The sequence below is a fragment of the Channa argus genome, chromosome 21, assembly GCF_033026475.1.
Source record: "Channa argus isolate prfri chromosome 21, Channa argus male v1.0, whole genome shotgun sequence".
Lineage (NCBI taxonomy): Eukaryota > Metazoa > Chordata > Actinopteri > Anabantiformes > Channidae > Channa > Channa argus.
Genome location: NC_090217.1, coordinates 7,878,009 through 7,894,136, shown reverse-complemented (window position 1 = coordinate 7,894,136; position 16,128 = coordinate 7,878,009). Strand labels below are relative to the sequence as shown.

The following is a 16,128-nucleotide window of genomic DNA, read 5'->3' as shown; positions in this document are numbered from 1 at the left end:
CTCCAACCACCCTGTGCAGGTAAAAAGGATATTGTGGCCTAAAGAAGCCCACTGTTTTGTGAAACAGGGATTTTCCCAGGAATTTTCCATTGCAGTGTTGCCTGGGCAACTTAGGAAATAGCTAACAGCTGTTTGGATCCAGGCCGCGTCTGTGCAGAAAGCACATCTGTATATCTTAATAAAAAGTATAGGGGGCCAAGTTTTAAGGATGTAAATGAAGCATGTGTCACTCCTTCTGTATTTTGAGGTTCGTTTATTGTTAATTCACAAGCACACGCGTCTCTTTGCAGAGAAAAAGCCTACCAAACTATGAAACGGTAAAGTGATACGGGACACATCACTGTAAACCACAGGGAGGCAAAACCAGACAATAAATGCAGAAGGGCAAATACAAAATGTTGGGAAAAAGAGATTGTATAAGACACAAAATTGAAAATAGAATTGTGTGGCTCACTTCACCTGTTCCTACACCAGGCTCATGATCACATAGGAGCTCACTCCCCTATTTTAATGAAACACTGCCCCTGTTATGACTCATAAATAGTTCTTGAATACACCAGAAAAGTATTTTTAAACTTGGAAACAGGGTACAAAAAAGTTGAGCAACAAGAATTAAAAAACAGGCTTGTTAGAAAAATGCAGGTTTTAGGAAACACTGGAACTTTTCATGTACCCAAATGATTTCTATTTGAAGAAAGTGTGTCAAAAGAATAGCTTGACATGTTGAGGAACATGGAGTGTTGACAACACTGTGCACTAAATGTGAGGGTACGAGGGCAGTATGAGGTTTAATCTCCTGGCTTTAGCTCAGTGTTTATTGTACAGACATTGGGTGCCGATGATGTAGAAAAGCACTTAAGTGTATTTACCAAAATGTTCCATTAATCTGCATGTTTGAATACTAATTATTACTCACAGAAAATGATAATATCCTGCAAGTTAAGCTCATTACATAAAAAACAAAACATGCAGTGAGTGTGAAAGAATGTTCACCAAGTTCATAAAACCCTCCTAAAAATCTTGTAACAAGCGCTCAAAAAAGACTATATTTAAACTCCACAAGCAAACAATAAGACCTATGACGAGCCCTTTAACGGGAATGTACTGCTTCATAAAAGCTGTTAAGGCCAATGTTCAGGCTACGCTGGACAGTAGTCTGCTCGTGTCAGTGTCCAGATTGACATTAATTGGAAATTTTAACTGGGGTGGGTGAGGGGTGGTATGGCTCTCTAATCTGTCTATTTATACGCATTGTCCGAGATGCAAGTGTGAGCTGAGGCAGAAGGTTACTTGAAGTAAGGATGGATGAGTAGAGAGTTTGCTCAGGAAGTGTGAAGGTGACAGAGATGTGAAGGTTTAGTCACTTGAGTAGAGTTCAAAATGACATGTAGCTGAGAGAACGGCAGCCAGAGGGGGTGAGGATGAGCAAGAGGAAGCACAGAAACACGGAATCTTAAAAATATTCCTTTTAATTTGAAAAGATGATATATTTTATATTTAAAAAGTTAGGTTGAAAGTTAGTTAAAAAGTTAGAAGAATTGAATTCATAAAAAACAAAAATGATCTGACCCATATTCATTACATTTCACTTATGGCAGCCATGACTTTTTTTCTGCCTTTATTGTGAAATTGCGTATCCAGATGGGAGGTATAATATTAACCTAGTCTTTGGAATCTCTCCAGCAGGTGGGATTCCTCTGCAGCGAGTACAAACACTTGGAAGTGTCACAACAGTTCAGTTTTTTTTTCCTTTTCCAATTTAATGTGTCCAGACACCTGCGGGGAGAGGTGAGACAACGGGAGCTGTTAGTTCTGTCACGATGTATATGTCATTTGACATGCAGGGTGTGGATGAGGCAGACTGGACGCTAGGGCGCCGGCGAGTTGTGGTGTAAAGTGTGAGGTCAAACGCGGGCAAGGGAAGAAAGAGTGTGACCTCTGGGCTTCAGTGGAAACAGTGTTTAAAGCTGAGCTCAGATGGAGTGTTGTGTCTTTGTTCATCAAACGTTATTGGCATGGAAACTAGAATGAATCAATGAATGGGTGTGTTGCTTTTTTAAATGACTTGGTTTTTGAATAATTATCCTCACAGGAGAAAGAGAGCGAAAAGGAATTGAATAAAAGAATAAAAGCTAAATCATTACAATCACAATATTCGTGGGCCATATGTAATTATAGATAATTGCTAAGTTTTACTTTACTCAAAAGTCAGCGTTGTCTTTGTGGTCTGGCTTGTCTTCTATATCGGGGCGGCTGTGGCACAGTTGGCAAGGCAAGTCATCAACGGACCACAGGGTCAGGGGCTCAATCCCACTTCAACCCCCAAGTTGCTCCTGGTGGGTCGGCAGAGCACCTTGCATGGCAGCCACCGCCATCGGTGTGTGAATGTGAGTAAGAATGGGTGAATGGGAATCGACATTGTAAAGTGCTTTGGATAAAAGTGTTATATACAATGGGGCAAAAATGTATTTATTCAGCCACCGATTGTGCAAGTTCTCCCACTCCAAATGATGAGAGGTGTGTAATTTTATCATAGGTACACTTCAACTGTGAGAGACTGAATGTGGAAATAAAAATCCAGGAATCACATTGTAGGATTTTTAAAGAATTTATTTATAAATTCCTGCGTAAACGTATTTGGTCACCTACAAACAAGCAAGATTTCTGGCTCTCACAAGCCTGTAACTTCTTCTTTAAGAAGCTCTTCTGTCCTCCACCCGTTGCCTGTCTTAATCCCACCTGTTTGAACTCGTTATCTGTATAAAAGACAACTGACCACAGCCTCAAACAGTCAGACCTGTAAGTGGGCATTTACCATTTACCACAACTGCAGCTTAAAAAAACTAACCAAGTCCAAATGAGGCTGTTTGTCTTTGGCCAAAGGTCACTTGTTAAATCAATTGCAGTGGAATTAGCTTCCTGTAACCCACACCTGCTGTTTTTGTGCACGATACCAACAAGCACCACCCCTCCATTTGATAATGACCCATACTAAGTCTAGTCAGCTCCTCCACAGCTGTAATACACCCTACAATAAGTGCTTGATGGAGCTCAAATAATACAGTTGTCAAGACTTTAAGCACAGGTGTTCAGATCAAGGCAGAGGGCCGTGGTAAAGTGTTCTAACTAACTTGCCATGAGTAAAATTGTATAAGAGAGGCAGAAACATCAATAACGTCTTGCTGCAGAAGATAATGAGGCTGCAAGACATTTACAAAGCCTGCAATTATGCTGTTATTGACCTCAATAAAGGAGAAGATATCATCACTTGTCTCTTTTGTGCTCCGTGGGGGGACGAGGACATTGCTCCCATTATTTGCCTGTTTAGAGAGAAAACAGGAAGCATTAGGCAACAAATAAAGCTGTAAAACATTTGGAGTTTGTGAGAGGAAATGTAAGCTAACAAAGGATACAAGAAACACAGATAACATCATTTCACACAAAACCCAACAGACAGAAGAGACACAGAGGTGGAAGGACAGACGAGAGCCTGTTTGATAACTCGAAATAAGAATAAACTAAAGAATAAGTGATACTTTTAAATGAAAAGTGTGAGACGAGAGGAAAAGAGGCAGAAAGTGATGGTTTGTCTCCTACAGTGCTCTGTCAGACTCGCTGCCTATTAGATGCCTTGCTTCATAGCCAGAGCTCTTATTAGCTATCCCCCAGTGGCTCAATTACATCCACACAGCCATCCTCAAACATCCCTATCTCTTTTGTGCATCTCCTCTGCTTCCCGTAATAGTGTCAGCCTTGTCTCTCTCCAAGAAAAGATTAGGAGCCTAAATTACTACTATTAGAAGAGGATTTAAGGTTTCAAACTGTCTCCCAGAGCTGAAAACCGTGACTCGACAACGTGATGAGACGGGGTTGAAAAATAAAAAGTTCCCCGGCGGTTGCTTCCTCCGTGATGGCTTCAATGGTATTAAGAGATCAAATGTGGTTACACAGACTGAGTTCTGAGTATGAAAACATGAGGATGTTTACAAGAGCAGAGGGCACCGGAGTGGAAACTCCGAGATTGGATATTGAGCCTCTGATTCTTGCGGCCGCTCGCACACAGGGATCTCAGGCCTTTGTGTTGGTGTGAAGCCAACTGTTCTGCAGTTCACTCAAAATTGATGGAGCATCCAGTGTTGCTGGATCACTGTTCTGGACTTACAGTCAGATCAGGGTGTTTACATGATGTCAGGTTTATCCCTTGGTAAAAACAAAAGCAACGGACAGATGTGCCATAAAGCTACAGTACGAAAATAATACAGGTGCGCTTGAAAACTTCTTCTGCTGAATGACAGTGTGTTGGGAGGTCATGGTGGTTCACATATTGCATTTCCCTGTAGATGTACTCATTTCTCTTCCTCTGAATATGCCATGCTGCATGAAATTTGACTATTAGTACCATGAGGTTTAGTTGAGAGATGAAAATGTGTTTAATGACAAACTGTTCCAACACTTTGCCAGCCCAAGGCACAGGAATACAGTCTGCATGGTCTTTATTTAAAGGTCCCCTGCTGTTTTCTTAAAAGTAAAGGAGCAGAAGCTTGAAAGTAAATCTTTCCATCTTCGTTCCTCGAACTCCGTCTGGGAGCCATTTTAAAAGTTTTTCAAAGGCTTTGAATGGTGGTATTTGCCTTTTGAAAAGTAGAAACAGACGTTAGTCAAGGACAGTTTGAGGGCAGTTCATGCTGTTAATGGGTCTTATTGTCACACTGTAGTGTTGGCTGTGATTCTTCAGTATCTGTGATAAAATCATACAAAATAAATCTTCAAACCTGGTGACAGTGTCACTTTGAGCAGTGAGGGGAGAAGTTGTGCTGCATGTTCAGCCTGCTTGTTATTTTGTGTGTAACCCTCCTTTAGTGTTCACAGCCACTGGTGTGAATTTCAGTGGCCTGCTGGTGTAAGATCCCCCTGCTGGTTCTGAGGTCAACTTCTGAGGGACAGTGACTGCTGCACCCATCTGTAGAGAGAAGCTGATGGTCAGAGATAACCACATCAGTGGATTCCAACCAAATTACCCGCATTCACCTATTTTTTTTCTGTAGACATCAGTTCTTTTTCTATACTGTAATATCTAGAGGGATAAAATACAGGTTTCTCTAAAATTGTGATGAGCATCGATACACTCCATCTTAGAAATTGATGCAATTCTGGCTACTGGTGCTATACTTCTACCAGACCCTGGATGCATTTTCCTGGGTTGTTAAAGTTATACAATATGTCTCGGAAATGATTTCCAAAACCCAGAAGCACTGGTTACACAGGCACCAGTATGGTGTATAGGACATGTCAACAAGAAGTCACATAAACTCTGCCTCTATCTAGAGCTTTCAGGTGAATCAGACAATCTTCCTGGGAAGTTTGAGTTGAATAATGTAAGTAGTTATATTCTTTACCTTTAAAACCATTTAATGTAAAAGGGATTATGTCCAAACAACAAAGGATCCACGTAACACAGTGGAATTATCCTTTAAATAATTGAAAATGTGGCAGCCAGAGGCTGTTGGTTTGGAATGATGACACAGTGGGAGAGGACAACACAAATGGCCTCCCCGACGGTCACACACACACACACACACACACACACACACACACACACACACAGGGGTCAATGTGGTCAGAAATAAGACAGCTGTGCTCTCACGCTGAGTCATGCTCTCTATTCTGGGATTGTGTCCACTTTCTTTGTTCACCCCTCTGATTGGACAGTCTGCTCCTAACAGGCAGAATGAAGATATTAGTCTTTTCTTCTAGGTTGCAATGGTGAGTCAGCGTGGCGCTGCAAAAGCTGGAATCGAGGTTTTTCTTTATGTCCATTATTTTGCTGCAGCTGGGATTATTCCCTTAATCTCAAAACATTGTAATCACAAGTATTTAAGTTAATTTAAGTATTCAAATAAATTATTTTCTTTCTTTTCTTAATGGATTAATTTGGCAACAGAAACGAGACGCAAATGTTCTGGTGGACATTTTAACAAGCATTTCTCACAACTTGTTAATATCTTATGAAGAAAAACATAGAGGAAAATAAGCAATTATTTATTATTTATTTATTTATTATTTGTAATTTTACTTGGGCTGTTTTGGTTTTATAGTATATTAACTTTCTCTTCAGCTAAATATTAAATGCTTCATGTAAACAACATATTTAATGTTTGGTGCACGGCAAAATTATTAGAGCATTTTTTTTTCTGAAAAACTTTCAACTGCAAAAACAATTTGTATGTTGGTGTAATCCAACATAAGGGGCTGAAAGCCACTCAAATGCAAAGCTGAACAATATCAAGTAACAATATTTCTTAAAAACCTGACTTCTTACATTACACACAGGCATTCGATCCATTTGAATATATATCTAGTAAGAGATGCATTCATTTCTAAATTAGCTGCTGCTCTCTCACAAACTAAACTACTGATGCTGCGCACTTGCACAAATGGGTCACACCCACTTTATTACATGAACTGCTTCTTCAAAAGTGCTGTACCTGTCCTGGTGACCTTTGACACCGGGAAGCCCTCGGCTGTCCTCCGAATGACCCAGTGCTCTGGTTACATACCAACGGTACACACACCCACAATCATGAAAGCTGTCCTAATGGGGGACAGCGCCTCTTGCCGTCATCAAAGTGATGGAGGCTTCTTTGTTTATCCATCAATCACTGTACTTGAGGTCAAATGTGTCACGCACAAATGAAAGCACGTGTTCACCAGTTGAGTAAAGGAATGAGCTAAATTAACAATGAGAAAGTGCTAATTGATTTGTAGATTGAATTCTTTCTTTTTTTTTCTAAATCAGTTTTTCTGATTTAGACTCTAGAGCAGAGATTTGCTATGGTGCTGGGTTTGACTCCAGGGGCCCGCTGTGTCATAATCTGTCCATGGTTCTAGAAAGTAAAATAAACAGAAATACAAAGTCCCAGCTACCGGACACCGGTGTTATTGTGGCTAATTGAATGTTCATTTAAATGGCCACTTTCTCGTAAAGTTTGGTCAAACTTTATGGAGGTGTGTGTGTGTGTGTGCTTAGCTGGGTGCAGGGGGAACATGGAAAGAACTTGGCTTATAAAAACTTATGAAAATTTGATGTCATCTTTCCAGTGTTGGAGCCCTCATATCAGACAATCTGTTCATCCAACCTCCAACCAAGTGTGGCTCCAACTGTCTAAAATCAGCCCGCTGTGCTACACACACCTTGACTTGGAATTCACTAAACAACATGCTGAGTGAACCAGGTATCCCAGCTTCTCATCTGGACACCTCTTCTAAAATTAATTTGGTCCGAAAATCTGGTCCAAAGTGTGTGTCTGTGTGTGTCCATCCACGGCTTGTTTTTACTGTAGCTCAGCAGTGGAAAACAGGAGTAAAAACAGGAGTCAAATAAACATTGTTTTTCTACTGATGCTTTTGAACCTCCAGATGTGTCTCATGTCATTGAGCAGTTGTTCGTTAATGGCAGGGCTGGTGGTTCAGCTCCTGTACACGTGTTGAAGGGCCCTTGGGAAAAACACTGAACCCTAAGTTTCTGCACTGACTTGTAAGTTGCTTTAGATGAAAGCTCGGGCCAAACTTACTAGTAATCGGGGTTGATGAGGTGCAGAGGAACAACTAGAACAATAACAAGCAGCTCCAAATGTTATTATTGGCTGGTTTACTCTTCTTCTCACAGACTGTCCTTCATCTCCGTGACTGATTGAATGAAGGGGGGGTTCAACGACTGCCTTCTTCATAAGTGGGTGATTTTAATGAGTCACAGAGACATGTGACAGAAATAGGGCCTGTGATGCCAGCAGCTTTGACACTTGGAAGAGTTTCACATATTTATTTGTTTTTATTTCCAGCCTGGCAATCTGCAACCACTGTAGCCCAGTGGCTTTACATGGCCCACCAGCACTTTTGGAGGCCTCAGATTTCCCCAAGGAGCTGGACAGAATGAGAGAGGGGCAGAATAGGAACCAAACATGGGAGGGGACACTGATGCTATCTCATTTTCCCATGTCCAAGTTTCCATTGTCTCCTTTCCTTCATCAAAACACCACTTTTAAACAATGTGCTTAGTCTTTAACAGGTGACAGTCACCTCTTTCTTCACTTAGTGTATGAGGAAGCCACACACCCTGATGTGATGGATGCTTTTGACTGATGACAAGATGGTTATTTGTGGAAGTGACTGCGCAGCCTTTCAGTTTTAACCGCATGGCTTAATTAACATAAGATCAAAGAGATTTCTAAATTCTAGCACAGTGGGGAAGGAGCTCTTATCAGTGAGTATTATTACATTAAAAGCTGATTGTGTTACACGCTGACCAATGCAGGGGCTCCAAGCTGCTACAGTTACAAGTTGTTCTGAAATTGAATGAATTCTAAACAGAGGTCCTCCTTATAAGCTACATTACAGTGCTCAAGAGCCTCTGGAGCAAACCTTGGGACCTTCGACTTCAAAATCTATCTATCTATAAAATCTATTTATCTATTCTCATTTTTCTTATCTATGTTAATAGGGTTTTACAATTGCACATTTTGCAGAAAAGAAATATTGCAAAGATCAGACATATTTTATTTCTTTGTTTTTAATTCATGCCTTTGTGCCGTCACACCCTGATTGTTGGAGTACCTTGTACTTTTGCCTTAGTAAAAGTAACAGTAGCTCGCCTGCAAATGATTAGATGCCTGCAGCCCTTGTTGTCACTAAAAGAAAGCAAAGGGAGCACATTACTCCACTGCTGCCCCCTCTTCTTTGGCTGCACACACAGCACGAGGTGTCAGCATGTTCATGACCAGAACTACCTAAATGTAGTAACTTGGACCATATGAACCATATGGTGTGAGTTCTGTTGCACCAAGTGTCACACTGACAATAAGTTGTGGTTTATTCAAAAAAGGTGTGAATTTTATAAGGAATAAAAGAATATTGTAATGTGGTGTTGAACATTTAATTCTGCTCAGTTGTGTAAGGACAAAGTCAGCACTTGTTGAAAGAATAGACAAACAGTGAATCTCAGTTCTTCTTTGATGGAGTATAACTACACACCCACACACACACACCATGTTCCCATTAGGCACACGTTATACAACACTTATCATTTAAGCGAATTTAAGTCCGCGAAACTCGCTTGAAAAGACACATTCATAACAACTCCAGTACACACCTGTTTGCTATGCTGAATGGACTTTATCTTGACCCTGGAGCCTCATTCAAGTACCATAAACTCTGAACCATACAGTGTGTTGTGAGAGATTATGTTTTTATTTTCCTTTTGGAGAAGGTGTGTGTGTGTGTGTGTGTGTGTGTGTGTGTGTGCGTGATTTGAAGTAGAAAAGCTACAGTATGTACTGACAGTATGTGCATCCTATATTTGGCCTCAGCCAGCAGGCTAATTATACTATGTGGCTGCTATGCCACACATTTCTAGGCTGAGCCTCCTCACATTACACTGCGCTAGCATCCACAGGTTTCATATGAAGAGAGTCATATTTTTATGGTGTATGGGTTTTTATTGGCCTACATTAAGGAGCTAAGGGAGTTTTTGTACTTCAAGTGTATTGTTTTTACTGGGTTCCTGTGTTATGTGAGCACCAGGGGGTTAACAGAACAGAAGGCCCTTTCTTTTGCTAAAAAGAGTATCAACAATAATATTTAGATTTCATTTCATTTTAGGAAATATTTCCTATTGTTACTAGTTTTATGCACATTTTCAATTTATGCATAAAAACAAAATACCTAAGTGGATGTCTAAATGTTTTTAGACTTGGGCGAAATGGTTTTGAAAAAGTTTTGAAAAAGGAAGATGCAACAAAGTGTAATTATTCAACAAAATGTAGCTTCAGTTCAATGAAGAAATGAAAAATAACTAAGCAGGGACCCACGAGGGGATTGTTATACTTAACCATTTAATACATAAAAGACAGAATACTGTAATGTAATTCAATTGTTTTTACAGTTTTGTGAGCTATAAATAACCTTTATTGAATTTACCCAGCCAGTTATTGTACACCCACTTCTGTAGTGCTTTGACACCTGACTGATGGATAAGTGTCACTAGCTTAATGGTAGTGGAGGGAAATATACATTCATTTGCAGATTTTGCGCTGTATGCACATTTCCTTTGGATTGAAACTCTTACAGATGAAAAGATGTTCTTTAATTTAAATATAAACAAACTACCAGCAGCCAGTTGCCATAGCCTGTACCTTAGCGCATAGACCTTTTCTTTCTTACCTATTTATAGAGCAATGGCGGCTGTGTCCCCAAGCTGGTGAAGGTCATGGTGCGGTCTCACGTAGAAGGAGTCCATATAGAGCAAGAAGACTGTTAAGACCATCATGGCTACTTTAAGTTACAAGGCATAAATGTGATGTACAGTTCACAGTTTAGACACCACGTGTGCAGAGGCCTAGCGGTTACTACTATTACTACTACTATTACTAGAGGTTTAACTAATACTGAGCATTTGGAAATGCAGCAAAATTTTTCTTCCTCTTTTGCCTTCTTTCTTCCTTCTCCTCTAGAGAATATATGACACGATCACACTTCCACCTTACTGCAAAACTCATTTAAAGAGTAGAGCCAGTATTCACTTAGCTAAATATTATTATGTCATGTATCTCCTCCCAGAGTCTGTACAGCTGTGTCAGCAGATTGTTATAGTAAGCAGATAAAATCATTTCAGGTCACGTGACACCGTGGGCTGCATTTACGACTGGAGCAGCTAAACAAATTTCATTACACTGTGCAGGTCACTTGGAAGCTTTACGTTAATGAGGATTGGTTGGCCTATTGATTGTTTTTTCTTTCTTTTTCACAGGATAAAGGAATGGGTGGACCAGATGCAAGAACAGTTGATCACATTAACAGACACAGCCAGTGGCATGCAGAACCTAATACGAGTAAGCACGACTTTGTATCACACACAATGATGTTACTGCAACTACTGTGCACATTTTGTGGAAACCTCTAAAGCTCAGGTCTCATGTTTAACAAAATACGTACAAATCCTATCAAACAAATAGAATTTTCCTGTCACTTTCCATCAGTTTTCTTCTCGGATTGGAACGAACCCTGGCCCATGTCTGTCAAAACAGAAGAAGCTTTTGAGATCCCCATTGATTGACATAATGCATCTGGCACTTTTGCTTCTCGGTGCCTTTGAAAAGAAAAGCAGTCGGTTTTAAAGCAGCACTGAAATCATTACAAACTGTACACAGCTTGCATGATTCCGAAGGGAATGTTAAAAAACAAACATCACACATGGGGACATTCAATGTTAATTTGTCGTGTAACACCTTTGAAATTGTTAATTGGAGACACAATTTGTAAACTTTTATGCGAGCAATTGCAGCTTTTCACTGTGAATTATATCGGCTTTCAGTAACATGGCATCCCAAACAATAGTATGGCATTAGAAATACTTCCTCTTGTTACATATAGGTGTAGGAGTTGAAAATACTCAAATACTTTATATTTAAATAATCTAAGTCTAAAATTCAGTAGTAGTACTCTTCAGTTTGCTCTTACACTAAAACAAAAAAACGCCACACGCCTGGGGGAGGAAGACAAATACATGCACGCGCCTCAGTTCTTTGGTTTAAATTTCGGACAATGAAATGCCCCCAGGCTGCTAAATAATTGGCTGTATGGCATTTTGCATTTCTTGTTTCTTTTGCAGGAGCTTATTCTATACCATAAAAAACAGCCCTGTTACATAACCTGACATTGCAATTTAAGCAGTGGACTTGTAGAGTACTTTTTTTTTTTTAATCACTGTGCTATGGTCAGAGAGGTCTATTGAAGAATAGACAATGACACTGTTACATCTGGCTGTGGATAAATAAAACTCAAAATGCTATTGCTACTCAAAAAGATTAAAGCCTCAACATTATTGCCAATCAGGATTTTTTTGTGAATATCTTTGCTTTATACTGCTAACTACTGGGCAACATCCTTATTTTGAGCATGCAAATTTAAAATTATCACACAATAATTACCTTTGGTTTCACAGTTGTGTGGCCTCCAGCATTTAATTTTCTTTACTGCCACTACAGAGCTACATTTCTGAATAAAATTTAAATTATAGTTCATAATTTTTTATAATTACATTTCTCAGAAATATGTAAAAATGGGTTCTTCTTTAAATCTGTACATAAATTCAACTTAAGATCTAACTGCTTTAGATTTATGCAAAATCTTGAGGCACATATGGAACAAATCTTTAACTTTTATGTTATAGTACTTTCTTTATCTGTGACTTAGTATGATGGATTGATGACCAGGAAAATGCTTATATGCCATTTGAGTGTAAGGTAAACCTAATTTAAAAAATGCGTTCATTTGGTACAAATCAGAAGCAACAAAATTGGTCAAGGAGTGTATGAAAGTTGGAGTTAAATAATGAAAATGATATCTGTGCAAAAGTTTGCATGCACAATGATTAGTTATAACTGTCATTAATGTCTGATGAAGTACCGTTAGTACTGTCACAATGTGAGTTAATAAAAATAAATTTCACTCTTTTTGCCGTTTAAAAATTAGAGGATGCAAACTTTTGCATCTACCTGTACTTTTGCACCTAAAGCTAGGGCAAGCACCAAACTTGAAATCAGTCCACTCTTCTCTGCCTACATCCTACATCCTCATAATTCTGCATTTCAAACTGCCACTCCTGCTGTTGATTTTCACTGGTTGGTCTCATGACACATTTGTTTGTCCAGTCCGAGTTCTGCTCATGTCTGACCCAAGCTTTCCTCTTCCGATTGTATTAGATATATGAAGCACACAAGCCTCATTTCAGCGTGGAGTCCAACAATGCAAGGCAACTTGTGGCTACAGCTGCGGGAAACATAGAGAGACTGCTGGCAAACCGCTCTGAAGCCCTAAAGGTGAGTGAGCTTTTTTAACAAAAACGATGAAATCTTGTGGCAGCCCCGCTACCTCCCGGAAATCCATTAAGTGTGGGCTGAAGTTTGGTTATTGTCGTTTCTGTAACACTGATGGGATTTATCATAAGCCTGAGTTTACCAGTCTGCCATACTGGAATGAAGTGGAAGGAAAATGACTACACTAGCCAAATGCCTTTATTTTATAGATATAGATAAATTAGTTTTTGTTATATTTGGATAAATATACACGCCCTCCTGTTAGTGGAAGAATGTTAAGCCATGCTAGCAGCTTATCCCCAAGGACAGCAATGTTGATTGGTCGAGTCAGTGCCTTGATGTGGAGTATGGTCCCAAGAGGATATTATGTTGATTTTAAAAAATATTCTTTTAAATCTTTTGACCTTTTCAAAATAACATCCCTGGTTCTAGGAGAATATTTACTTTGGTGATCTAGTGCATTTATGGTTGGGAAATTAGGATTAAAGTAAATTGTAAAGAAGTTACATAAACCCGCATGAAGTCTGACATTGCCATTATTAAATCCTTTATTAAAATATTAATAGCTAATGCTGGCCATAATACTTGTAAAACACGCTAAGAACCATCATGTTACCAACTTTATTGTGGGAATTCTAGCAGAGTCCTAAATAAAGGCTCAAAGAGGCAAGTGAATGTGACTCTTGGTCTTTTTTTGCATGTAGTTTTAAAGGACAAGCTGGATTGATCCCTGGAACCTTTTGCTGGTCCTTGGTTTAAACAACACTATCTGGATTGTAGATTAGGATCTCTGGGCACTCCTGGTCTCTATCAATCTAGCTCCAACAGCCAGAAACAATAAAATCCTGACAGCCTGTTGCCATAGTTACATTCTCATCGATTACCCCATCAGTCCAGCCAAGCATTGTGTTTTTCTTACATCTTAATAATTGCCAAGGGATAGGGGACAATTAGTCATCGGTGTTAGTGTCACACCCTGGGAGAGAAACACAACATCTCAGTGAATTGATGGCAGCAGAACAGAGATGTTAAACTACAGGCTCTGTTCTTACATTTTACACCATCTGGTGTGTTTTCCAGCTTTGTGAGTTAGTAGTTGTTAGGCTCTTTGCTGGAACTGCAAAAACAGCAGGAATGATATAACTTTTGTTTTTGAAGCAAAGCACCATATGTTCTTTGTTCCACTCAGGAAGTATATTTACTTGTCACTGCGTAAACACTGGGGAGGAGATGGCCCACGGTGGCGGTGATAGCGACTGTAAATGGTGTCCTGTGTAATGAAGTGAAATTGTGGCAGCTTTATGGTGATCAATTTATGTAAGGGACCATCAATAGTCACAGAGTCCACTTAGCTGAATCATGAATAGAAATGAAAGTGCACTGGCTTTAGTCTTTGGGGCAGTGCAGTCCTCTCTTTGATTTTTAGTATCCTGCATACTTTTTTCCCAGTCATCTCATCTTCCTCCTCTTTATCTCATGTCCCCCTCTTTTCTCCCCATCTATTCCTTATCCCATTTAGGAAAGGCTGATTGTACAGTGTGAAGTGAGAGTGATTGTGCGAAAGCTTATAGCTTTGTGTCTGAGAGAAGAAAAAAAAAAAAGAATGTCCTGATGTGTGTGAGAGAGAAATGATGAGTGGAAATGAGGCAGAGTGGTAGGAAGTCCATGAGTGCACTAAGCCACACCACACATGAGGTAGCGTACAAAAGACTAGAATTGCAAACCTCCCCTCCATTAGGATGGTGGCCTCTTAGTACACAATTCAACAGGCAGCACTCTCTTGTTCACTTGTTCACACACAACACTGCTTCATTTTACAAAGCCATTAAACTAACTCACACAGCCTCACCAGAAATGAACACATGCATATAAATAGGTGATAAACATGCACAGGTGTATATGGAAAGTTTTTCACCCCTGGAAAGTTTTTTTTTACCAAATTCTGGTTATTTTAGGATTGGATTATGCTAATGGCATCTTTGGCAAACCCCTTACCCTGAACCTGCCCCATCTACTGTAGAGATATGCTGCATTGATTTGAAAGGCTGTGTACTTATTATAAGTTAGAGCAGGAAATTCAGCTGAGCACTGCAGGAAAACACACTTGAGTAACAGTCAGTCCAAATGACGTGGAAACTGTTCGGTACAACTGCAGAACAATACATGAAACATTACATTTAATTTTGTTCAACCTTTACAGAGTAATCTTTATTAAGCCCATGAAGTTTAGCCCAGGCAGTATTTGGTGCAGTAGTTGTTTAAAAAAAAATACCAGGATTATCTGCTTAATTAAAAGTAGCTACAGTACCTACAGTAAGTACTGTACAGCAAAATGTACTTTAAGTTCCAGAAGTAAACGTCCTCATTATGGTGAATTTATATTATATTGGGAAAGGGTTAGGGCTATTTCTTTACTTTTTATGTATAAATAAAACAACGACAAGTAATCTTGGTGTGAATGAAAGCCATGTATAAACTATTCATCATGTTTCGAAAGCTCACCATATATTTGCTATGACAATTTCAAGTACTTCACAGAGTGGAGAGACACTTTATTCCTTGGTTAACACTCATAAAACTGTCATAGTTGTTGTGTCAGCTCTATAAACAGGGGGTGTATTGATTGAACGATTTGGTTAAAATCTGAAAGATCCAGCTTGTCTCCTGTTGCTATGTGGTGCCTGAGTTGGTGCGTGTATCCCTGGGTGTTACAGTACAGTATGTGTGTGCTGCCAATTGTCAATGAACACACTGCCATTAGAATGATGGCTGCTGTCATTAACTTAATCAGGGGCCTTCTTGGATTTGTTGTCTGTCAATCTGACATCTGGCCATCCTGTCATCTCCAATCAACTGCTGCCAGTGCTCCCTTACATGCAATCTCTCAAACGATGGCAGCTGTGCCTACTTTTTTCATCACAGCCGACAATTTACGGTACAGTCTAGGTCTGTGCCTGTGTTGTGTTGGTGATGAGAATCACACTTCTCAAAACTTTCTTCCAGCTGTTTAATGTAACGCAGTCAAAATTGTAACTAATAAAAAACTACAAATGGGCATCGCTAAAGCCGAACTGACATACATGCTTCAACAAGCACTTCTCTTAAATAGCAGAAATGAAAATACATTGTAATTAGAATAATACATCCCTTTACACTTGGTTAGAGTTTGATAATGACACAATACAACAAAAGAAAGAGAGAGAGAGAGAGAGAGAGAGAGAGAAGCAAAAGCTCTTATCTCAGGAAACTTTCATCCACA

General features: G+C 39.5%; 1 protein-coding gene across 3 annotated transcripts in view; it reads left to right on the top strand.

Moving 5' to 3' along the window:
- The window catches only part of cacna2d1a (calcium channel, voltage-dependent, alpha 2/delta subunit 1a), an 82,879-nt gene that overhangs the window by 4,360 nt on the left and 62,391 nt on the right, over positions 1–16,128 (top strand). For all 3 annotated transcript variants that reach the window (XM_067490120.1, XM_067490119.1, XM_067490121.1), the window contains exons 2-3: positions 10,802–10,883; positions 12,756–12,872. In XM_067490120.1, coding sequence (XP_067346221.1) covers positions 10,802–10,883; positions 12,756–12,872 — 199 coding nt within the window. The remainder of the gene's footprint in view (positions 1–10,801; positions 10,884–12,755; positions 12,873–16,128) is intronic.